General features: G+C 32.8%; 1 protein-coding gene across 6 annotated transcripts; it reads right to left on the bottom strand.

Annotated features, from left to right (window-relative positions):
* Nucleotides 1-8,253: 8,253 nt before the first annotated feature.
* Nucleotides 8,254-20,146, bottom strand: LOC139861949 (inositol hexakisphosphate and diphosphoinositol-pentakisphosphate kinase VIP2-like). 6 transcript variants are annotated; one of them, XM_071850473.1, is made up of 31 exons: nt 19,996-20,146; nt 19,801-19,908; nt 19,526-19,585; nt 18,604-18,650; nt 17,895-17,978; nt 17,338-17,401; nt 16,963-17,116; nt 16,637-16,707; nt 16,396-16,500; nt 16,079-16,171; nt 15,212-15,286; nt 14,996-15,081; nt 14,643-14,846; nt 14,242-14,341; nt 14,077-14,147; nt 13,549-13,630; nt 12,402-12,554; nt 12,176-12,218; nt 11,999-12,081; nt 11,746-11,808; nt 11,591-11,665; nt 11,072-11,197; nt 10,746-10,987; nt 10,584-10,628; nt 10,398-10,464; nt 10,094-10,165; nt 9,682-9,935; nt 9,548-9,605; nt 9,285-9,452; nt 9,083-9,157; nt 8,254-8,966 (listed from the first exon to the last, which is right to left on the bottom strand). In XM_071850473.1, exons 2-31 carry the CDS (start codon nt 19,867-19,869, stop codon nt 8,706-8,708), a joined length of 3,150 nt encoding a protein of 1,049 aa, XP_071706574.1. In that variant the 5' UTR covers nt 19,870-19,908; nt 19,996-20,146; the 3' UTR covers nt 8,254-8,705. The 6 variants fall into 6 exon arrangements, with proteins under 6 accessions (XP_071706574.1, XP_071706575.1, XP_071706576.1 ...); XM_071850474.1 differs by having other exon boundaries at nt 19,819-19,908; XM_071850475.1 differs by lacking the exon at nt 19,526-19,585 and having other exon boundaries at nt 19,819-19,908.
* Between the last annotated feature and the right edge of the window lie 5,834 nt (nt 20,147-25,980).

The raw sequence follows: 25,980 nt of genomic DNA, 5'->3' as shown, positions 1-25,980 counted from the left end.
AATTAGGTTTCTCGGATTTTCTTAACTGAAATGGAGATGTGATCTATGATAATGTATTACGTCTTGCCAACGTAAGCACATTTTGGTAGATCATGCGGAAGTTTCAATAAGATAAGACGAGAATTAGGTTAGGTGACTACTTGATTAGATGTTGTTATGTGTTGTGTGACTGGTAGTTGATAGTATTTTTGTCGTGACCTATGACTTTGACCAGATTCCGAGGATAAAATCTCTTTAAGGAGGGTAGATTTGTAACACCCGATAATTGGGCCCAGATGAAATGACCATTTTGCCCTTGTGTGCGTTTATATTGTTATTTTATTAGTTTAATGTTTATAGTCATTTGACTATTTGGTTGAGACCAGTTCGTGAAAAGGGTCACTGAACAGGTTTGTTTATTTAATTTGGACTTCGTTTGGATTACCAAATGATGTACGAAAGATATCAGATAACTGATAAATACCCGTGTGTTGCACAGTGTGGAAATTATCCACAATTAAGTGTCTAGAGCTGGACATTTCTCTCACTTTCCAGATTATTCCCAAACACACACCCGTACCTTCATCTTCATCTAATCAAAACCCTAAAATCTAATCTTTGATCTAGAGCTTAAATTATTCACATCTTCTTGTTCTATGTGATTTTGTGATCATTTTAAGGTAAACATCTCTTAGATTCATGTGGTGATTCTTGCTCAAATTGGGTTTTTTGTGTTCTTAAGTAAAATTTAGGTTTTGATGCTTGATTCTTGATCTAAAGTGTTTGATATGTTCTATTGTTGTTAGAAATATATTTTATATAGTTTATATGATGTTTTGGGAGTGGTTTTGGTGTTAGATCTTGCAAAAATCGAGTTTTTGGGCCAAAATTGCAAAAATCAGCGAGCTGGAATATTCTAACAGCTCCCACACTTCTGATAGGTCACCCGTACATGTGACTACGCGTTTGAGGCTCAACCACGCGGTTGAGGCCTCACTCGCACGAGTGAGGCCTCGTCCGCGCGAGTAAGCACTGGTCAGTTTTTGGTAAACTTGAAAAGGCTGTAACTTTCTAACCGTAACTTCGTTTTTGATGAATAAACTATTGTTGGACTCGTATTGAAATTTACTATCCAATGATAAGGTTTTAAGAAACTAAATCAAATTTATTTTGGTCAGAAAAAGGAATTTTATTGTGTATGTCTTGTTCTGTACTCGTTTGGTGTCGTTATTGACTGAGTTTATGTTGTAGACTTATAATATGATGAATATATGATAATATGACCTAGTTTATAGTATTTATCAATTATATTATTGATTAGAACACTATACTGACTTTGTTTCTGATGTTTCCAGGTGATCAGGAGAAGTGAAGACTCGGAAATATAAGACCTCTGAGTACTTCTTGTGCTGGTTTTCGGTGAGTGGGTTAATCTAGCCGTTAAGGCATATAGTGACATGACCTAGACCGTTGACCTAGTTGCTATGCTTAGAACCATTGTTGTTGTGTGATGTGGACTATGACCTCGCGCGTTTATTGAACCGACCTTGCTTCTGATCAGGTCGGGAGAGATCAACCTTGCTTCTGATCAGGTTGGGCTCATTGATGTTGTATGATTAATATAAGTCAAAATCACGCGTCCGTTGCGTGTGGAATACTTATACTAGTGATACAAAGTTATGAGTTTTCGGTAGACTCTAGACTGATCAACTGGGGTCGTTGGCCCGGCCAGGCCGTCGAGTCTCTCAATGGGTTGCTTCGGATTACCCAGATGGTTGCTTCTAATTGACCATTGCTTGTAGTTATCACGGTTGATTTGGATTGACCGTTGCTGAAGATGTGTTTATGCCTTAGTGGTCTTTGGATTTAATTGGTTGTTGGATATTGTATTTGTATTGCTTTTATGTTGTATGTTAATGGTAGATTGCTATGTTTCTGCCTGTTCTAGTAGTTATGTGATTAACTGTCTGATTAATTTGTTACTGCATGTTCTAGTGATTGTACCTATGAGTTTTAGCTGTTAGATTAGTCCATTCACTTAGCTTCGTGTTAACCCCTCCACCTTCCCCCTTGCAGATTGTAGGTCTTTTGCTTTTATGGACATGGGAGAAGATGGGCGTGTTGAGTTGTGTTCGACAAGTCTAGAACTCTGATGTTGTCTATATGAAATTGAATATTAACGTAACACCGGTTTTTGATAACAATGTATTTATGTATGAAGTGTAATAATTACGTTTATGTTTGTACTTAAGGGCACGTTTTATAAATAAGACTACCACTGTGTTATATAAAAAAAAAGTACGGTGTTACACTTGTCATGTGTCTAATCGGTTACCATCTTAGCCAGGTACACAAAAATCATCTTTTGAGCTAGCTTATGGTGAAAAGCCTAATGTAAGCAATTTTAGAGTGTTTGGTTCTATTTGTTATGTTCATGTTCCAAAATCTAACCGAACCAAACTTGACCCAAAAGTTCGAAGGTGTATTTTTGTTGGTTATGATTCTCACGGGAAAGGTTGGAGGTGTATGGATCTAGAAACAAAGAAGTTTACCACTTCAAGAGATGTGGTATTTGATGAAGTGTCTTCTCAATTTTCTGAATCAAGCGAAAATGGTGAAGAAAATAGAGATTACAAATTTATGTTTCCTAGCTTCGACACTTAAGAAGAAAGTGAGAATGATGGTGTTTCTCAAACTCAAGAAGAGACACCTAGTGAAGAAGTACCAACTCAAGTTAGAAGGTCAACAAGAGAAAATAGACAACCAAAACATCTAAGTGACTATGAGGTGAACACAGTCACAACTTGTTTCTTTTCAGGTGGCTTAACTGAAGAACTAACATGTTATGAAGAAGCTAAAGATTCTACGGATTGGAGAAAAGCAATGCAAGAGGAGATTGATGCATTGGAAAAGAATGAAACTTGGGAGCTTGTCAAGATTCCGGAAGCATGTAAGCTGGTTACTTGCAAATGGGTCTACCATTTGAAGAAGAACTTGGATGGAACCATTAATAGGTTCAAGGCTCGGTTGGTGGCTCGTGGCTTTTGTCAAATTTATGGGCTTGATTATGAGGAAACTTTTAGCCCCGTGGCTAAAATGGTAACGATGAGAACAATAATCTCACTATCGGCTTACAAAGGGTGGAAATTGTGGCAACTTGATGTAAAAAATGATTTTCTATATGGAGAGCTTGATCGTGAGGTGTTCATGGAACAACCTATTGGGTTCATTTCAAATCAATTTCCAGAATATGTGTGCCGGTTAAAGAAAGCTCTTTATGGCTTGAAACAGGCTCCGAGAGCTTGGTATGGTAAGGTTGCACAATACCTTGTCTTTTGTGGTTTTAAGATTTCTGATGCGATTCTAGTTTGTTTGTAAAGAAAGAATCAGGTTTCCATGTTTTGGTGTTATTATATGTTGATGACATGATTATCACCGGAGGAAACGAGTCAGAAATCTCTCATTTAAGTGATGATCTTTTGGTTCGTTTTGAAATGAAGAATCTGGGGGAGATTGGATGTTTTCTTGGCTTGGAAGTTGATAAATTAGAAAACGGATACTTTATCTCTCAAAGGGGTTATGCAAGAAGTCTCTTGGAATGTTTCAACATGGGGGAGTGAAAGCCTATGACTACTCCAATGGAACCAAACCTCAAAATGAAGAAAGATCAAGGAAAAGAGCTCAAGGATGTGAAGTTGTTTCGAAAAATGGTTGGGAGTTTGATTTATCTAACCATCACAAGGCCGGAAATTTTTTACTCGGTTGGCATTGTTTCTCAAATTATGCAATGTCCAACTAATGTTCATCTTGATGCAGCAAAAAGGATCCTTCGTTAGGTGAAAGGATCAATGGGTCACGGTTTGTGGTACAAGAAGTGTGACGATGTTTTGTTAAATGGTTTCGTGGATGCAGATTGGATGAGAGACGCAAATGATCGCCATTCAACTTCGGGTTACTGTTTTAACATGGGTTCCGCGGTTATTTCATGGTGTAGCAAGAAGCAAGATGTTGTTGCTTTATCTAGCACGGAAGCGAAATATATAGCTGCAACTATGGCGGCTCAAGGATGTACTTGGTTAAGAAGATTGATTGGTGACATACTTGAAGAAGTAGATTATGTTGTCAAATTGAAATGTGACAACGAAAGTGCAATCAAGCTTGCTTCGAATCCTGTTTTTCATGCTCGTACTAAGCATATTGAAATGAGATATCACTTTACTCGTGAAAAAGTTCTTAGCAGGGAGATCGAGCTAGCAAATGTAAGGACGAATGCTCAAGTAGCAGACATCTTTACTAAAGCTCTAACTAAGGCCAAGTTAATAGAATTTCGAGAGACATTAGGAATCGTTGATCGGGAGTTTGCACCAAGGGGGAGTGTTAAGATATTGATGCAAACTAAAAGCCAACAACTGCCCACCTACAAAAATTGACTACGGATTTTCTTGTTTGTCTTATTCATTTAATGCATTGTAGGCTATGTTATCTTCAATATCTTTCAATATCTTTTGCATGATTTTCTCATAAAGTTGGTTAACATCTATCATTTATTACTTTGGTTTATTAGGCTTACATTTTTGTATTTAAGCATACGTAAGGTGTATCATTTCAACTCAATCAATACACATTCTCTTTTGCAATCTATCTTATTTCATATTGTTTTCCTTACCTTCACATTTACAGCAATTTAAACTTATTGTTTTAATGTAGATTGCATATATCATAATATACTATTTCATTATTTTTTCTATGAGCGAATTTATTTACACTATAAATTTTAATTCGTGCGGGCTCATACATAGACCACTTACAAAAAATGTTATTACCGTGCAATGCACGAGCTCATACTAAGTACATTATTTATCTTGCATATAATTTGTCATTATTGTGCACCACGGGCTTTCAAATATAAAAAAAAAAAAATTGAAAAAAATCAATTACTTTTACACGATTATTTTACTCACATGTGCAACGCACGGGCTCTAACGTTTTATTTACTTCGCTATTTACATACTTGAATGATATAATCTGTTACGATTTTTGCACGACTTTTTACACACCCGTGCAACGCAGTTGCACGGGCTCTAAAACCTAGTGTGTGTGTGTGTGTGTGTGTGTGTATATATATATATGTATATATATATATATACATATATATATATATATATATATATATATATATATATATATAAAGATATGAAATTTAGTAGCTTGATTGGTTCGTATCAACTAGAAGAAAGGTTCGAAAGGGTTGCCGACCGATGAGTGCACGAAAGTGATGAAGTTACTCTAATTATAAAAACGAATAGGTAAAAACCACAAATGTAGTGGAAACCGTTCTTTCCTTTCCAAGGAAAAATTTTTCTGTTCAAATCACGATTTTAAACTTTTTCTCTTAATAAATTACTTTATGTAAGCTAAAAGTTAAGGGAAATGGCTCCGTGATTCCCAGCTTAAAGGAATGACCTAGGAGGCTCCTAACTAAAGGTAGCTTGTCTGGCCTGTCATTGAGACGGATATGAGTTTAGTGTTAGAGTGATACCGATGAGGAAGATTCAGGCCCGTGAAAAGTTTCCCCATTCCCATTTAATTTGTAAGGGATACCGGGTAAATAGAAATGGAAAAGCTAGTTGATTCAATTGACACACTTAAAATGCAAACTCGTTTAATAAGATTATAAACCTGTCATATTGATGACGAAAGATGAAATGAACAAATAATCTAGGATATACAATAGTTTTGTATTATTATTTTTTACACGTTTCTTTGTTTTGTAAATTTACAAAAACAGAAGGTTTTTCTTGTTCAAATTATTCGGATTGGGCAAATATTTTTAGTCACATGTACACGGCTAAGCGATGATTATATTGTGACCATTTTGACAAATTCATGAGCACTTTTGAAATGTGTCGCTAGTATAGTATGCATATGACGTTATATTTATAAAATATATCTACTTCGTTTAGGTAATGAATTTTGCATATCATAAATGATTGTTGTTGTAACAACGAACTGTTTATGTTTGTTGTTTTAGTTCAAAAACGTACATTAAATCATCCGTTTACCGAAATGAATTTAGTTGACTATGTTTGTGTTTGTAAAACCAAATTCTAACAAGGTACTAAAGTCTAGTTCACAATGGTTATGCTTTCACTGGTTCATAATATCAATTTGCTTAAAACCATATGACGAAATAGTTATCTTAGTAATTGTATTTGTATATACTGTTACATTGAGCTAACAGCCTAACATAATGTTCCATATTTGAGATGATAGACATTCTTTGACTTGTTTTTACTAGATAAGGGTCATGTGGATTGTGAAAGGCTTTAAACTACTTGCACATTTATTATTACCTGTCCCGAGAATTTAAGTACTTAGAACAAGGTGAAAAAAGCCCCTTAGGTCCTAACAAACAATATAAACTATTTTTAAAAAGACTCTTGGGTCCTAACGAATAATATAAGCTATTTAAAAAGACCATTTGGGTCTTACTAAAATGCTAGTGGACTTTGATTTCTTTTTTTCGAGAGCCTTTGATTGTTGTTTTTGGGCTTATTGTGCTTCGTCTTCGCTGTTTTAGTTGTGTTTCCCGAGTTCCTCTGTCTCTCGAATCTCCGATTTTGTCTGTATATATAAAAAAAATTGACATCCTAAAAACACTGTGGCCGAAGTGGTCGATCGAGTTGCTTTCTCTCCGGACCTCCCCTACATGTTACCATCTCCAATAATGCATTGAAGTTTCTGCATATTTGTGGGTGATTGATATATTCATCATTTATTTCGATAAATCAATCAATATTATGCATTACTTTCAATGTACAATGTAACTTTTTTTTTTTTTAAGTAAGTCAGGAAATCCTCTTATGAACAAGCACACATTATCTCTCAATCTAGACTAAAATAAAAAGAGAAATCAAAAATGTTTCATTAACTATGTAAAACCTTCGATCGGCTTCGCGTAATTTCACCATGATCTATATGATACTACATAAATTTGCTAGATCTTTGGAGATCGAGATCGTTCTCTATAAATATTAAGCGAGTCCAGTATTTTTATATAAAGTAACTCTGCGAGAAAAGTAATTGATAGAAACGAAACATTTCAACTGAAAATAAAAATAACAAAAAAGTAGAACGATTATTAGTTTTAGGACCCAAATGAAATTGGTCATGTGAAATTGCTCCACACGCTTAAATCCGGACTTGCTTAGTGGTGACGTTGTAAATACTTCAAAGCAAAATTCAATTGTCATTATCGTAAATATTTTCAAATATCATTTTATTTGGAACATTAATATTTACCACGATGAAATCATCTCCATTTAGATGAGTGGTTATCGCTCTTTCCTATATTCGAGCCTTAATTGAGAATCTTCATAATGCAATTTACTTTGCAATTGGTTATGGAATCCTCTAGGAGTTTCTTGCAAACAGTGGGTTCTACCTATATCTAGCAAGGTTCCCTTTGGGAGTTTTCTTTGAGTGCAATATCTTGACCTTCCTCCTAACGGATTTAGAAAGTGAGCATGACCTATGACTTTCTGGATATGATCGGGTAGGTGTCTTATGGCCCCTCGGTGACCTTAAGACGATTTCTAACCGTGCATGTGATATCACAGGCATTCGGTGTGAAATCTACATGTGATATGGCAAGGTCAGTTTCTGACCTTTTTAACCATTGTGTCAAAATTTTGTAAAGTGATGTAAAATCTGATTGGAAATTGATTGAGGAAAAATAGATAAATAATAAAAAAATATTGATCTTAAAATTTTGATTGGTTGGTCTCTATCTGACGAAATGTGTTGTTTCCGTTGAAATCTCGACTAACGCCTCCAACTGAAGCCTTGTTAACCTCGTTAGTTTCTGTCACTTTGTGTGCACCTCATCTCACGGATTAAACTGACGCACTGATATATATGGTCTAATACCGTCTTTCAAATAAATATTTACCACGATGAATGTTACTAAATACTAATCTTTGAATATAATGTTCATCGAATAGTGTTATAAATAACAAAAAGAATTTGAGGAAGGTCATTAAGAACATCAATTTTAATCAATATTTTCTAAAATTCACTTGTATATCTTTGACATTTTGTATCGATAAAGTTGCTACAACGAAATGAACATTAATTTTTCTCCATTTCTTCAAAAACGATGATTGGATCATCTCTCTATATATTTAGATTCACATTCACATACATAATAAGAACACATAACATATATCTAAATCCAAATTTGCGTAGTATATATACCTTCTTAAGATTATTCATGTTACTTATATTCTAAAATATTTACTCTAATCTGATATGATATAAGAGAGATTCGGGTTATTCGGCGCCAAGTGCCCAAGTGGCCGAATTAGTTACCTATTCAAGTTATTCAATTTCGGGTTCAGTTCAGTTATTTGGTGCTGCGCATTCATTTTTTTTAACAGCGGTTTGGGATCACCTAGCATAACTAAACCACCAACGCAATCATCTCCCGCGCAGTTGCATAATGTACCCCCAACTGCTGCCCTGGAGAAAACCCGTACCAATATGACACCCTACTTAACAGCTTTCCAAAACTATGTTACAATTGTTGTATAAAAAGAGTAAACTGGGCAAAATTTTACCAAACAGCCAAGAACATCTATCTGTAAAAAGCTCAGAATTGTTTTAAACTTCTCCACAAACTCAATTTATCTATATATTTTGGTAACAAGTGAAACCATAACACTTGTCTATTTGGCATTACCATTTGCATGCTTGTGAAAGGGCCAGAGGTTAACTAAGCGCTCCAACACACCTGCACTTTTAAAGTAACCTGAGAAGCCTTGCGGAATTGTTGGTGGGGGGAAGTCTTCTGCAGGCATGGCAAACGGCCGTACCATCTCCTCCATCTTATCCAATGTAAGATATGCCCCTATTTCTTGTAGCCTTTCAGGCCCCATTATTGGTAACGTGTGCTCCTGATGCAGCGAAGCTGCTTCAACATCGCTTTTCTACATAATAGAAATAGAATTGTTTGCGTGAAAAAAGGGTATATAATTAGTGACACCATAATTAGACAGCAAAATATTGTGTTGGGTAACTGTCTATAAATTTCTAATTGGATTACCTCCAAGGGAGATAGATCTGCACCACGACTAAATGTCATCTCAAGACGATACCGTTTTGGGTCTTCCAGATTTACCTGTAAAATAGTATTACAGAGGTAAATGTTAACAACTTCACATTAAACTAGCATCAACTACTTTTGATGTTATGCGTTGACTGATGTTTTCTATTTAAGCTCATATATTGGCAGAAGAACTGTTTACCTCGGTATTTTCAAACATTCTTAATACAATATAGCTCATGTAATCGAGTTCCTTTGTTCTTAAAAGGCGTTCCAAAGCATTATCACATATGAGACTGGCTTCACCTTGAAGAGATTCATCCAAGTTACAGTAACGGAGAACATTCATCAACGAGTGGATATGCGATTCCTGTCATCATTAACGTATATATATAGATCACAAATTTTTTAAGAAGACATCGAGATAAAAAAAAAGTTAATAGAAATGATAAAAACGTTACTAACCGACGTAAAGTAAAGGCGGGTCCGGACGTGTCTCTCGGGTGTTCGCACATTAGCATATCTACAAAAGTAAAAGGAACATAAACTATATGATTCAGATTGAGAGTTGGAGTGAGATTAAAGGGTTATATACTGACTTTGGATCCAAACGGTATTTTATCTCCTTGTCATCATCTTCATCCTGATCCATTGACTTTTCACTTGTGAAGCTAGTTCTTCTTGATTCTTCGTTCTTAATAAGAGTTAATGGTTGATGATCTGAATGTTCTTTCACATTCTTGATAGATGTTGTTGAGCTTTGACTCAAACTCTTCAATTCTGCAACATTAATGGCTTCTTCACGTGTGTTCCTCAGATCGATCAATATTTTACCCAACAAACGTCGAGCAATCTAGAAGTCGAAATGAAATAGTCATATAACAACATATATGTGTGTGTATTTATATGTTAAAAACATAAACTTTCCTCCATATATGTTACTCTTTTAAAATATAGTCCAAGAGTAAAAAGATCCATTAAAATCATCAAGTGACAAGGAATTAAGTTTACCTTGGAGCCTATCTTCAATTTCTGCTTTGGGTTGATGCCATACTCATTCGGAATAACACCATCAGCAAGCAACTGAGACGATTGAAGAACATTTAGAAAACTATGACAGCCATATCCTAAGACATGAAACTAGCATTTTTTTTTAAGACAAAATTTAAAAATTAAATTTCATTTGAAGGATTATATTCCCACCAAAATTGTGCATTAGATACTTGTACTGTACAAGTACTTAATGCACAACTGTGGTGAATTTATCAATTTTGATGGTGGAAATATCAATTAGATACTTGTACTGTACAAGTACCTTGGCAACTTTGAAGAGCTCATCCAGTCCATCTATATTAAGATGAGCATTGTGCAAGAGATCATACCTTAAATTTTGCAAAAAAAAAAAAAAAAAAAAAAAACAGTCAGCATCAAATTGGTCTAACCAGGTAGACTACCAGAACTTATATCCAACATGAGGGAGTTAATGTGAGATCTGACTTACTTGCACGAGTCATAAACGTCTGGAATTTGTGTTATATCATATCTACTGTTAAAGGAAATAACAGCAAAATGTTAATAATTCTCAACTATGACGGGGACATTCATATTTGCAAAAGTAAATAAATCAATAGAGCGAGTTTTTGTTGTAGGTTCAAAAGCTTACTCTTTGCGTTCATTATACAAATCCCGCTCGAGTTTTCTCCAACGAGCATACATTAAAAGAAAGCCTTCACTTCCACAAGGTAAACCAGCAGCAATACGATCAACATCTATATGTGTCTTACCGAGTGCTCTTGCTTGATCATATGGAGGAATTACATCATAAGAAGTTGTCTCAGCAAGTTTCTCATCTTCATCCTTTGCTAGTAGTCTCACTTGTTCTGTAACTTTTTTAGTCAGCTTCACCTGTTATATTATATACATACATATCAGTATATATCAGACATATATAGAAATACTCAGCTGAATATTTAAGTAATTTATTTTTACCAAAGTAGGTAGAAGATCTGAAGCATTCAGAGGAAGACCAGCTCCATCAACCATCCAAGGCTTTTTTAATGACCCGTTATCCTGCACTGCTTTCACTCCAGCCGTTATCAACTCGTTCAATCTAGCCTATAAACAAAACAAAAATAAAATAAAATATAAGGTAGAATACTCATAGTTTCCCACCTCGACCTGACAATTCAAATAGATACCACCAGTTAAAGTTTCTATTGTTGTATAGAAAAAAAGGACAAATTATAAGGTTCGACAGAGTTGCATAATCAGCTATTAACATAGAGATATGTTCATGCAAGGTATTAACCTTGCATTACCTTACGTAGACATGTTATATATCTTAACAGTAGACACTCGATTGTCAAAACGCAACAATATCATGCTCAATTATGAAGAAAAATGACGAGAGATAATATTTTTACGCAAAGTGTGTTCAGGTAAGGGAATACTCCGTAAAAGAATCCTTGAACTTCAAAACAAAACAAAAAAAGGAAATTATGTAAAAACCTTAGCTTCTTCCATCTCAATGCTTGCATTATCAAGTCCATCTAACATTGATGAGTCCTTGCTAACAAGTGAAACCTTTAAAAAAAGTTTGATTTTTATCAGCCATAGCCTATGATAGAGATGCATCGTCAAACTGTAAATAGAAGACAACAAACCAGTATTGGCGTTAACTGTCCTTCCAAGTCTAGGAGCCCCTTTGCAAAGGCTGCAGCAGACATCTGTTGAGAGGCGTTTAATCAAACACGTTAATTTGTCTAAGGAAAGTAAAGGCATTAAACAAGCAGAAATATAAAACAACTATGAAAAGAATAAAGAAGTGATTCACGAGGCTTATATACAATAGGACAGGACTATAAGGCTTCAAAAGATAAGTTCCAAAAATTGATGATGTAAAATTAGAGTTGTTACCTGCACACGGCCCTCATCAGAGCTGTAAATTTTAAGGTCATGACGATATGTACTGTGGAGGCGAAGCAGTCCAGTACCTTCACCTGAAGTATGTGAAGAATAAAAAAAATCACATATAAAAGTTTTAACAAGTGCACTTAATAAAAAAAATTGCACCAGATAGTGAATAATATCTACCTGGATACATATTGTTGCGGAAATATCTGCCAAGTTCTTCAGCCTGTCAATAAGAAGCAGATGAGCAATGTATATATTATTTAATGATAAAAGCTCCTGTTGTTGAAATACAAAAATCTATTTGTATGACTTCTATTAGAAATGATCACAAATGCATTTACAGAAAGAATCAAGCCATAATATCCATGTATATAGAAGGGAATATGAGGATCTTAGACGTAAAGACCTGCTTTCGACCAGCATGTGTAAGAACACCTCCATATTTAAGAACCATGAGGGCTTCTATGGGGTGTTCTTCTTCAACATCACCTTTTACAACTTTAACCCACTTAAGCGGCTTTAGTTGAACCTTCCGATAAATGCCAGAGAAATGGCCACCCTGGAAACAGAGCAGGTGTCAGTTACCTAAAACAACTTTCAAGTTCAGATCTAAAAATAGAAGCTAATTTTCTAGCATCTGGCTTGGTGCACAAACACATAACAGAAGAAAAAGGAATGGCCTGGTAGTTATCTTTGAACATAGTTGAATGCTTGTCAAATGGAGTTGTAAGAACCATAAACTAAACAATCAAGATTATATTAGTCACTTAAATATCTTAGTCCAGTGCTGATAACAACACTTATGCTGAGGTTTGATTTTTGCTAGATAACTCCTACTACCCAATTTATAATAGTTTGATAGACCTGTGCTATTTTAATGTTGCAAACTGATGCTAGAGTTGAACATTATAACATGTAAATTAAGTTACAATTGTCTAAATTCAAAAGGAGCTAAATGTTCTGTTTAAGGCTGTCATTGCTTAAAAAGGTAGTATGATACTATGATGAAATGGTGTTTAAAGAACTATTCACAATGTTTATGATAAAATATATGTACGCACTCCTAATTTGAGAAGCTGATCAAATTATAAGAGATATCTAATGGTGATTTTTGAAAGACTTTTTTTTAAAGGATGTGTAAGCATTGTGCAAGAGGTATTTATAAAAAGCCACATTGCTCATATTGGAAAAATCCTTCAGAAATTTTTTATAAATAATATGGATTATATTCATATGAATGAGGGTGTACATTTTGAGTAGGTTTTGAAATAAAAAGCTTTTGTTTCTCTTTCAGTGTATGTATTTTTCTAATTTATTTTGAACTATAAAAAACATTTATACCATTGGAGCAGTAGGTTAAAAAAAAAATAAAAGAAAACATTTCAAAACAACCTTTTAAAAAAGCTTTAGAAAACCCTCCATTGGAGGCCCAATTTGTAAAAGTTGGTCAAGAAACTTAAAAGAAATTTTTTTCGTATGTTCAAGATATGAAGCATAGGAAAAAAAAACCCGAAAAAAAAAGTGCAGCATGAATGATAAAGACAAATGTAAACCTCTTCGAGAACTGCTTTCACTTGACGAAGCTTTTCCGCATGTTCAATGTCTTCTGCTTCGCTATCACTTCCAGGACCAGGTCTAAAGAAACCAAAATATCCACATTAAATATATAACATCATTTTTTCTAAACAAAAAGCAAAATGCAGCATGATTCATGCTGATAGCATTAAATTTTAAAACTGATTGCTCAAACACTGATATAGAAGAGACGCACAGCTAACAACTTTAGAAAGGTATAATTCCCAAGCACATACAAACTTCAAAATAGGAAATTTGTACAACTGAAGTTGCATAACTAAGATCTTTGAGTAGGAATACCAAAAAAGGAAGCAGTAATTACTTAAAAAGAAATTTATGAAAAAGCAATGACTTGAAATTAATTACTTCTAGAACCAAAATACCAGAGATTGAACAATATGTGTCATCCATACCAAACATAATGCGTATATCATTTGTTACGTCCAAGCATTATTTATTTAGGAGATAGTTTCCAACAAAAAAATGTTCCCCAACTGGAAATATACCTAGTACGCGGTACTAATATCCGGGTAGCATCTAACAGATCCTGCAATTGGACTGCAGTTTTGAGTTTCGTCTGCAAGAAAAACATTGTCAGACAAAATATAAGCAAGCATTTAACTATTAATTAATAAAAAATGGAAATCTTAAGCAATAATATAAAAAGGCACCTCAGATCTTGGTCTTCCACCGTTGTATTTCAACATTATGTTCAACAATTTTTCCTCTGTGACCTTCAGCTTTACTTTTTGCTTTGGAGTTCTATCACCACTGCCCAACAAAATCATAACTTCTTACAGAACAACCATAAGTTCTCAGTCCAAGGTTGCAAAAATCGCTACTTGAGGAGTACTCTGTCATGACTTTTTTTAGGGAGTACTCGCGGAGTACTTAGATGTTGACCAACTTTGACTTTGACCGATTTTGACCGAATTTTGACCAATTTTGAGAGTAATCCCGATTTTTGGTCAGTTTTGACCGATTTTAACCAAGTTTGACCGAGTACTAGCCGAGTTTTGTAACACTGGTGCTCACACAACATATAAAAGCGAAGATCGGATGTATATCTTACTGACGAATAATAGCAATCACACAATGCAACTCCTCAGCCTGACCAAATGAGCCAATAATCCCACTTCCTTGACGAGTCAGACCCTCTGGCTGAGCAGGCTCATTGACTTTCCAAGGTAAGATTGGTGGAATTGCGGTTGAAAGATGGGGGGCTTTTGCATCCAGAAACATCTTACGTAACACGCAAGCAGCATCATCATAGTATCTGTGTAGTTACATAAACATCATGAAATTAACAAGATGACATTGAAACTTCAGCATATATATTGTTAACAATACAAGAATTACATTTTAATAAAATCAGAGACAGAAAACAAACAGCCAATATAGGTAGATAAATTTAACGCTCATTACTTGTAGGAATTTTTGACAAAGCTCCACCCATTCACATCGCAAACATATGACCGTCCTTCACAGCGCAAGAGATCAAACCCACAGACCTGTTGAAAAATGAGTATTGCAGATCATCAAATAGTAACCATATTGGTCAACAGACAGATTCCCAGAAAATACACAATGGTACAAATAAGTGCAGACTATAAGTCTAAAGATGGAAATAAGATAACCTACCCCTTGCCTAAACGCAATGCAAACTTCTCTTGCCATTTGCTTCTCATTAGGAGTGAGAAGCACTGGATACCTAACCTGCCAAATAATAAATAAACATACAATCAACTTCCTAAGCCCATCCAATCTGCAAATATACTTTGTATATGTAAATTGAAAAATGTTCCATATTCAAGGTTGCAAAACTCGCTACCCGGGGACTACTCGGTCGGGATTTTAGAGGTAATAATCGGAAACTCCGGATCGAATCGGATTGGATGATTTATACATTTGAATAATTAAAATTATACACGTAAATATAGAAGAAAACAATAGACATAAACTTTCACATAATTGTCTATAAACGTAAACCTAATTGTTCATTTGTTCAAAAACTCTAAATTCTATTTAGATTCATACTAAAATGTTGACTGATTTTGACTTTGACCGACCGACTTTGACCCATTAACTGATGTTGACCGATCAATTGAACGGATTATGGAAAATCGGATCGGCATGTTTTTGAAAAGGAGTAATGGGGATTAATCGGGGATTTTTACAACAGTGTAAATATTGCACAACTAAATTGAATAAGTAATAACATGCAACTTTCTTGACATGAATGGTCCTCGGTTCTTAATACGCGCCCCATAAAATGGTTCATTGACGATTGATGACATGTTGCAAAAATTATGTATGGTTCAGTAATAATTGCACTTTTACTTATCCTACAATTTTGGCATTGACACTTCATCCATATGTAAGGACGTAGCAGATGTGCACACAGCATACCGAATTTGGAAGCCACAGACACTAGCCAAAGGGTGGGTAGTCAAACAGTAATATAGGGGCATTTTGGACATTTTGAATTTAAGTTCCTAGATCACTTACTTCTTTGCCATCTGGATTTCTCATAACCACACCATCAACAACAGGAGACTTCCTTGCCTCGGCATGTGCATATTCTGGACCAACTGTATACACCTACACAGTATCAAACGTAATCCGTAAGCAAGGTACCTGGATGCATAACCGTAATTACAAAACACGTCATTGGCAACGGTAACAAATGAGACTAAGTGAACATGATTTATTCCATATTCTAAACCCGGGCAACCTAGGGTTAGCGTGATATGGTTATGCTAAGAATAAAGAGTCGAGAAAAAAAGAAGGATAAAACAATTTGTTAAGTCAAGTGATTAAACAACCTTAACGTCTGTTCCTCCGGTTGGCATAAATTCTTCGTATATATATGACCCCTCACGTCTCACTCTTCTGACCTCTGGATGAAATTCACTTGATCTGTTGCCAACCTGAAATATAGGCATATCATATGTCACCATATAGTTCAACATTTATCAGATAACAGAAAAAGAAAAAAAATGTCACCTAGTTTATAAGTTTATCTCATTTTTAACATCCACAAAAATATCAAGTTGGAAAGCTCACCTTTCGAAATAATTCTTTCATGCCACCCCCTGCTGAGCTGGGGTAATATATCATAATTCTGTGATCATCGCCTTTAAACAAGGAAAAGAGTAACCAGACTCAGTTATGCACAAGTGAAACAAACCGTACAAAAGTATATAGCTGCTCGTGAACAGAGAAGTTCTAGAAGTGTGAACTATTTCACTTTATGGGAAATATATGAAACAGAATTCAGTATATAGCTCGCAAAGACTAGAATAACCAGATATTAAGGAACATAAGAAAAGAGTACAAACAAAACGGTAGTTATAAGAAGGTATATTAATATGAATGTGACAAGTTCATACCATGAACAGGTTTCTCCACGAAAGGCTTCCAAAATCGCTGCCCATGAACCTCAACAAAATCTTCTTCCTCAACAAAATACTCCAAATCTTGATATGGCTTGTCCCTATTTACAAATGCGTATCTTGGAACTGGGATTCCATACATTTCGAGACACTTCATTTTATTTACCGGAAAAGGGAGAACATAAAGTTAGAACAGTAAAGAGATAAAATCAGTAAGAATTATTGCAGACAGTTTACTTCTATTCTCGAAAATAACATATGATAATCGTAACAGGTGCTTTCTTGGTATAAACTCTAGTTTAATTCCATGTTAGCTGCCACCAAACAAGAGCCACTTCATTAAGTAAAACATGATGTTATAAATAGTCATACCTCGTATACTTTCCTTCGGTCATGAAGAAGGTGCTGCGGTTCTAGTTCATTTACAAGGAAAGGTCTGGAGAAAGAATAATTAAATGGTAGACGTAAGTAGCAGGTTTTTGTTGGACAGCTGTTAGCAGTCATAAATGATTGCATGCAAGGTAAAACATGTGTCTGGTAATAAAGGCCATCGTAATTAAACAACCTGTTGAGTTCAAACTTAAAATGCTGAACTCAGAAAGATTTTAGATACACTTTAGGCCTGTTTCACCAATCTGGGTGAAGTCACAATAGATAAATGAAGAAAGATCAATATGTGTGAGAATATAGAGAATAAGGTTCATTCTCATGCTTTCCTATTCAGTACTCAAGAAGAATGACAGGAAATACAAGTAATGATATCAAGAAATGATAATCGTTTCAACTTTCAAGAAAAATAAAATCCTGTTTTCATGAATAGAGACTATTTGGGTATGAGGGAAATGTTTATCGTGCATGCAGACAAGAAAGGAATAAGTTTTAGGACATAATTTAAATCAAATAAAAAATGTAATAAGAGAAGAGCATACTTCCTCAGTTTAGCGTATGCTTCAGCTTTCTCAAGCGGATATCCAGAGGAATGGAATGCAATCAAACAATCACATATTGGCCACCTGAAACAAATAGTGACGTCAGGACTCTAATCGTTTTAGTAATAGCAGATAATCCTTCCAGTATCTTTCTTACATTTGTATGTTTGAGAAAAATATATCAGTGTTTGCATATATATAGTTGCATATACAAGACGGAAGGTATTAACAGCCCTTACTTTACAATCTATAAACATCGTACTATACCAGATTCAAAGGTGATGAATATTAACTACATACTTACTTCAAGATATTGCCTATATGATTAAGATTATTATAAGCAATTCCGTTAACAGAAGAGCATATATCTCATTTCATAAAGAGATCAATTACATATGTTAGTTTTCAACAGACTAATCCACTCAAAATATTTTGGTTTGAGATGAAATAATTGGAAAAAAAAATATAGCTACACCATAAATAAGAATGTTGCAAAGAGAAACATTTTTAACCATAAACACTGAAAACACACGCGCAAATTTCCAGTTCGATATCATCAGATTTAAATGTTGCAAGTTAAACGTGGCCTTCAATTGTGGCAAAGAATTTCACACAGTATGTGAACGATAATGTCAAAAGTGAGCTACTAACAACTGATAACTAATTGATATTTGTGAACTGATACTGTATGATGTATATAAGTATATACCTATCAATCGGCTCATCCAGGATAACTCTGTCCCCAAAATAGATGATCTACATGAACATACAACAAAACAATATTAATAGCCAAATCTTCCCTAATCTAATAGATAAATATTTGTCTCTGCTATCACAATTACAACACTATCACATCATCATTGAAACATGTGACACGATTTACTGCAAGATTTTTTTCAATCGTTTCTTAGTTGAGTCATCACATCAAATTAATAGAAGTGTGCGAGAAAATAATTTGAATTACCAGTTTGGGATGAATTGCATATATAAGAAATATATATATATTTTCATTCTTTTTCAGCTAAACTTTACCCATCTCGATTTGTTGCCCCATTATATATAGCCAAATGGTCAATCAATTTCTTCAATACATTATTTATTCATGATAAACCACCCCAGGGTTGTGGTCCTGAGTTCCTCCGAAGAGGTATCAGGTTCAAATCTCACTTGAAACATATCTTGGCCAGAGAAAAGGGTTGAAAACAATACTCGGATAGGCATAGTACATCTAACTAAAAATTATTCACCTTCCCCGGGTAGCCTGAACAGAGAAATACCTTAATTGTTTACATTTATATAATGTTTATATCTATATTTATTAATTTATTAATATATCCTATATATCTAGCAATTAGCTACGATGTGCTTTTATAGAAAGTTTTTGTTTAATTTTCCTGTAAAACAAGAGTGTATCATCTAGTTTCTGGCCTTTAATATCTAACTGGCTCTCTCAACAACCTTTATATGATACAGAATGGTCAACTTTTAGAAAGTTGAAAAATATACTATATTCTAGATTCTAGAATATCCGAATATCACATCTATTTCATCCAAAAGCGTAACCAAATCAAATTTAAAATTAAATAAATTAATAATTCAGCGCAACAAATAACAAATTTCAAATCACTTACTTCAAATTCACCAAACGCTTGCAGCCTCTCCAGTATTTGCCCCATCGGAGCTGAGAAAACCTAACGCCGCCATCACCGCCGCCACCAAAAAATAAAAACAATTAAATAACCGAAAATCAATATCTCATCAAATCAAATCAAGTAAGAGAAACACGATCAGTGTAAACACATTAGCTCTATTCTAACAGCTCGTCATCAGCATCATCAATCGGAGAACAATACGTGTAAGTGTGTGTGTTTTACTGTGTGTTAATTTCATGTAAATAGAACAGAACCTCGGGGCCGCATTTCACCTTCTTTTCCATTACACATACTCCGACTATTATCTTCTTTCCTTTCGCCATTGATTCTTCGTTCTAGGTTTCAAACTTTCACTTCATAACCTGATGAACAAAAAAAAAAAAAAAAAACGATAAATATATGTACGGTGTATATGTATGTATTTTTGTGTATGTATATACGAATAGTACCTGAAATGCGAGAATCTTGTGAAAGAAAAAATAAGGACGGTGTGATCTGACTATTTGATTTGATAATATCACAAAAAGGAAAAAAATGGTAACGAAAACAAGGCAAAAAAGGAAAAAGTTTTACGCATTTATGAGAATATCCGTAGAAAAGGGACTTTGTTTGTAAAAGATTTTTAAAAGATAAAGAGTTGTGGTGAAGTGAAGTGATTCTGGAATATACATGCTAAATATACCTGTTTTTAGAAAGAAAAAATAAAGGAAAAAGTAAAATCATATTGATATCTTGGGTGATTTTGTGAAAATAAAAAATTATATATATATATATATATATATATATATATATATATATATATATATATATATATATTTTTATACATTAGTTTGTCAAAAAGAATGTTATCATGTACGAGTAATAGAAACAAAAATGAGTTTTAGGGCCCGCGCGATGCAGCGTATTAACGCATCAATAGTTTAAATGTTCATATATCGTTACATAAATTTTATACTAGTTCTATAAATTAATAAATTAATGAGTCACCTTGTATTTTAGTAATTATATATATCTTGTTGGTGCATGAATCCCCAGCCGTAGATTGATTCGTTGTTTGATACATTCGGTTATGTAATAATGTTTACTCGTGACTATTGATTACTCGTGACTATTCATTATATATATATATATATATATATATATATATATATATATATATATATATATATCTATCTCTCTCTCTCTTATTGACATAAAATTTATAAATTTTATGTCAATAAAAGTTTTAGTACTAATTATCGATAGACGAATTGTAAATATAAATGTATAGAGTAACGTATTTCTCGCAACAATGCGAGTGACATTTTTTTGTGGAGATATATATTTAACAAGAAAATATTAGTGGGTGAAAAAAAAGAATAGTAAAAAAAGCCAGACATTAAAGATAATAAAAAATTATATATATATATATATATATATAATGAATAATGACATTGGTCTATGATTTTATTTTTATTTTTTTTAAAGGCAAGAGATATTATACCCACTAAAATCGAGTACAAGTACAAAGAATGAATATGGCAAAACAACCCATATTCAAAACAAAATTACACAAATCCGAGTTTGTGAGGCAATCAAACCCAATCACGAAAACTAAAATCTAAATTACAAAATATTGAGATAAATAAAATGATTACTTAGCCAAGTTAACCAATCAAGTATCCTTCCGTGTAATCGGTTCGAAATCCACTAGAAAGATTTCACTTGGATTTCATTTAAAGCGACCGGAGTGCTCCAACTTTTTTCCCGAAAAACCTTGTTGTTTCGATTCTTCCACATATAATACGAACACACCCATTCCGTTGCTTGCCAAATTAATTTCCCAATATTAGATGTTTGGTCGGGGTAATTCCTCAAAGAATCTCATTAAGGCTAAGATTCGAGAAACTACCAAAACCCCACCATCTATAAACACGTTCCCAAAGTTCCATTGAATGCTTGCAAAAGAGTAGAGAATGATCCATCGTTTCAATGTCGTCGTCACATAATGGACAAAGAACACTATGGAGGTCAATGCCCCGCTTATCAAGCTCATACCTAATCGGTATCCCTTTTTTGATTGCTCACCAAACGAAAACCTCCAATTTTTTAGGAACAAGTTTGTTGCGAAGAGTAGCCCCGTGTTGCCCATTTGATGAGAATGAATTTTCCTCAATGATTCTCGTTAATGCTTTTACCCTAAAATTGCCCGAAGTAGCAAGTGCCCATGCCCAGTGATCATGTTTACTGTTATCGAGATGAACATTTGAAAGTAGCAGCAGCAGCTCGTTGAATTCTGACTCTGTTCGTCCACTTGGATTGTGGATCTAATCCAAGCCGAAAGTTGTACCTGTTTCACTACACCACATTCTGTCCCGGACCGAACAAGATTTTGATCCCTCCAAATTGTACAGTCTCCGGAATTTGTCGCGTAGTTTGAAAGCTCCCGCCCATTGCTCGTCCAAAATGAAGTACTTGACCCGTCACCGATAACTTTGATAAAAGAATTCTTGAAATTCACGTTCATGTCTTCGATTGATGTTCCTGCTAAAACAATATTTCGCCAAATGCTTGAAGTCAAGGAATGAGGTGAGTCATTCCCTAACCCCAAGCCACCACAAGTGTCACACCCCCAAATAGGGCCTGGGGTACTTGTGACTAATTATATCAAATCATAGTTGTATAAACGAGAACGACTCTATATGAGACGTTTTATTGAGTTTTGCAGCGGAAGATAAATAGATTACATTGAATTTAATAAACAACGCATTAAATGTCTTTAATTGATATGATATGTAATGAAGACTCCAAGCATAGCAAGCAATCATCATCAAAAGCAAATGCAAGTCCTTCAAATTATCCATGAATGACTCGTTGAAATGTTGCTTTCAATTAGCGAATACACAGAGGAAGCATTATGTAGGACCTGAGAATAAACATGCTAAAGAGTGTCAACCAAAAGGTTAGTGAATTCATAGGTTTATCATAAATAATGATTTCAATAATAGTGTTAGACCACAAGATTTAATAAGAGTTGATTGATATAGAAATATCAACCTAAAAGTATTGCTGAGTTTGTAATATCGTGACTAAACAAAAGTTACCCCGTGACACTTGTTATTCGTGTCGTTGAATCATTATTATTTAGTCAAAGACCAATGGTCAACTGACTAGAGACGTCACTCTCAGTAGCGCTACTCACAATAACTAAGCTTGCATCTTATACCTCAGCAATTAACGATATTACGGCAGGGATTTAGCATGCCAAAGCACGTATATAGCATAAAAGTTTGAGTACTTGTGTCTAAACGTAAAACAGTTATAAAAGTTGCGCATGTATTCTCAGCCCAAAAATATATATAAAAGGGAGCAGATGAACTCACGATACGATAAGATAATTTGTAGTAAATATGTGTATGATGGCACTGAACAAGTGCAGAGTTGTCCTCGGATTCACGAACCTATATCAAGTATATATATTAACACATATACTCATAATCGAATAAGTTTATATATATTATTTCAATCGTTATATATTTCTGTATATATATACCTATATATATATTCTATATATAAGTATTTGTTTGATAAAATAATATTAATTATGATAATGATTAATGAGTTGTATTATTTTGTAATAACAATAATAATACTAGTGGTAAAATGATAATAATCATAATAAGGTTTAAAAATAATAATAATAATAATAATAATAATAATAATAATAATAATAATAATAATAATAATAATAATAATAATAATAATAATAATAATAATAGTAGTAGTAATAGTAGTAGTAGTAAAAATGAAAGTTCTTATAATAATTAAAATGTTATATGTTTACAATAGTAATGCTATTAATAGTAAAAATGATAATAATGATAATACTTTTTAATAATAATAATACTACTAAAGATAATCATATTAGTAATAATAATAACGATAACATTAATAATAATATTTATAAATATAAAATGATACTAATACTAATAAAAATGATAATTTGTATTGTTTTCTAAATAATAATAATAATAATAATAATAATAATAATAATAATAATAATAATAATGATAATGATAATAGTAATGACATTAATAGTAATACTTATAATAAAAGTGATTAATACTATTAATGAAATGATAATTTTAATAGAAATATTACTTTTAATAATAATAGTAGTTTTTAATAAAAATGGTAAGTTTAATAATAATAATAATGAAAATAATAATTTTGATAATAATACTTTAATACTACTAGCAATAATAATAACAATACTTAATGATGAAACTAGTAATAATAATAATGATATTACTACTAATTAGACTAATGATGATAATAATAATAATAATAATAATAATAATAATAATAATAATAATAATAATAATAATAATAATAATAATAATAATAATAATAATAATAATAATAATAATAATAATAAAGGAAATAAAGAGGCTACCTTAAAAAGAAAAAAATATATATGTTCCAGCCTGGGATTGAACTTGAGACCCCTCGCTAACCCGACAAGTACCCAACCATCCGTCTGCCCTCGTTTTTCTGTTATAAAACTGATACCCATTTATATAACCCATATTATTCAGTGTTCATCCTCTTCCTCTTTCAATATGAATTCGACAGAATCCAAAAACCCTTTCGTAATGGCGAGCAAAGTTTTGTTTTTAAATTATTCAAACGTGATAGTAATTTCCAGTCATTGGTTGGTTGGTTTGGTTTTAATCAAAGATAAAAAAAAAAAATTAAAGCAGAAGCTGAAAGACATCGTGAGGAAAAAAATAAATAATAAACTCATAATTTGATTTTGAATTTAAGTTGGTTTGAGACTCTGATTCCTTCATGAAATATGTTGTAAATCCATCCTAGAAGCTTTTTTAATCGTCAATTAATCAAAATACATTAACATGAATTCGAATTTCGCGATGAACAAAAAGTTTGACTTTTTAAATTTAAACTTTGACTCGAAAATTAAAGATCGATAGGAAGAATTGAGAGGTGAAACTTTGCAGAAAGATTGAGTAAATAATTCCTAACAAAACTGAAATTAAGGATTTTCAAATAAAAATCGAAATCGAGCTTTAAAAAAAGTGAACAAGAACAGAGGCTTATGACTGCAATTTCCTTTTTTTTTTATTCAATCTGATAATTTGATATTTGAATATGATTGATAACTGATATTGTTGATGAAACAATCAAATGGTTCGTTTTATAATGAAAATGGTCGATAGATACCAAAATTAAAACCAGTAGCATGATTAAAATAATTAGGAGATAAAAAAACAAAAAAAAAATGCTGGATCGTGGAGAGAAAAAGAAATATATAAAAAGTATTGCTGATTCACGATCAGATAGACAGATATAGAAAAATATATAAACAGATCATGATGGAATAAAGAATAAAACAGATACCAAAAAAATATAAAGCAGATAAAAAAAAGAAAGCAGATACGATCAATAATAAAAATATACACCTAATAATACCTAATTGAACCCATTATCTGATTTAATATTTATATTTAATTAATAATAAATATAAATATACTTAAAAATAATAATACTATTAATACTAAAAATAATAATATTACTAGTAATAACAAAAATAATACTAATTATCAATAATAATGTTGATAATAATAATGATATTTATAATAATGACAATACTAATAATGATATTAATAAACAAATAATGATAGTAATATTCTATGATAATAATCGTTATAAAATGTTATTAATAATAATGATATTTCATTATATTAATTTAAATGTTAAGTATTAATAATAATGATATTAATAATAATAATAATATATTAGTAATTATATTAATGATAATGATGATAAGTATAACTATACTAATAATAATATTAGTAATAATAATACTAACAATAATAATAATCAAATTCATATTAATAAAAATGATAATACTGATAATGATAATTGTAAATGATAATGATAATATTGTTAAATATTATATTAATAATATTAATTAACACTAATGTATTATTATTTACAAATAACTGTTCGTGAATCGTTGGTCTTTCATAAAAGTTAGGTTTAAATTTTGTCGGAAATTTTCGGGTTGTTATAGTACCTACCCGTTAAAAGAAATTTAGTCCCAAAATTTTTAGTTGTTGCCATCAGTCGGCGTTGTTTGTAAACAGGTGAGGGTATTTTCGTTTTATTTGGTCTTCACGTTCCCAGGTATACTCGGAGCCTTGCGTGAATTCCAACGAATAGAATATTGTTTTGTTTCAAGAGTTTAAATCATACGGACCATAAATTCTACAGGTTCTTCGATGAAGTGCATTTTATTATTAATGCAGAGGTTATCTAAAGGATTAACAAGAGTGTCATTTGACTAGGTTATCCTCAAAAGGAATGATGGTGCTATACAAGCATTTCAGTAAACTGAACACATAAAATGTGTTATGAATAGTATTGAGCTC

This window comes from Rutidosis leptorrhynchoides, chromosome 8, assembly GCF_046630445.1.
Source record: "Rutidosis leptorrhynchoides isolate AG116_Rl617_1_P2 chromosome 8, CSIRO_AGI_Rlap_v1, whole genome shotgun sequence".
NCBI lineage: Eukaryota > Viridiplantae > Streptophyta > Magnoliopsida > Asterales > Asteraceae > Rutidosis > Rutidosis leptorrhynchoides.
Note: the sequence above shows the minus strand (reverse complement) of the source record. Positions and strands in the feature narration are given on the sequence as shown.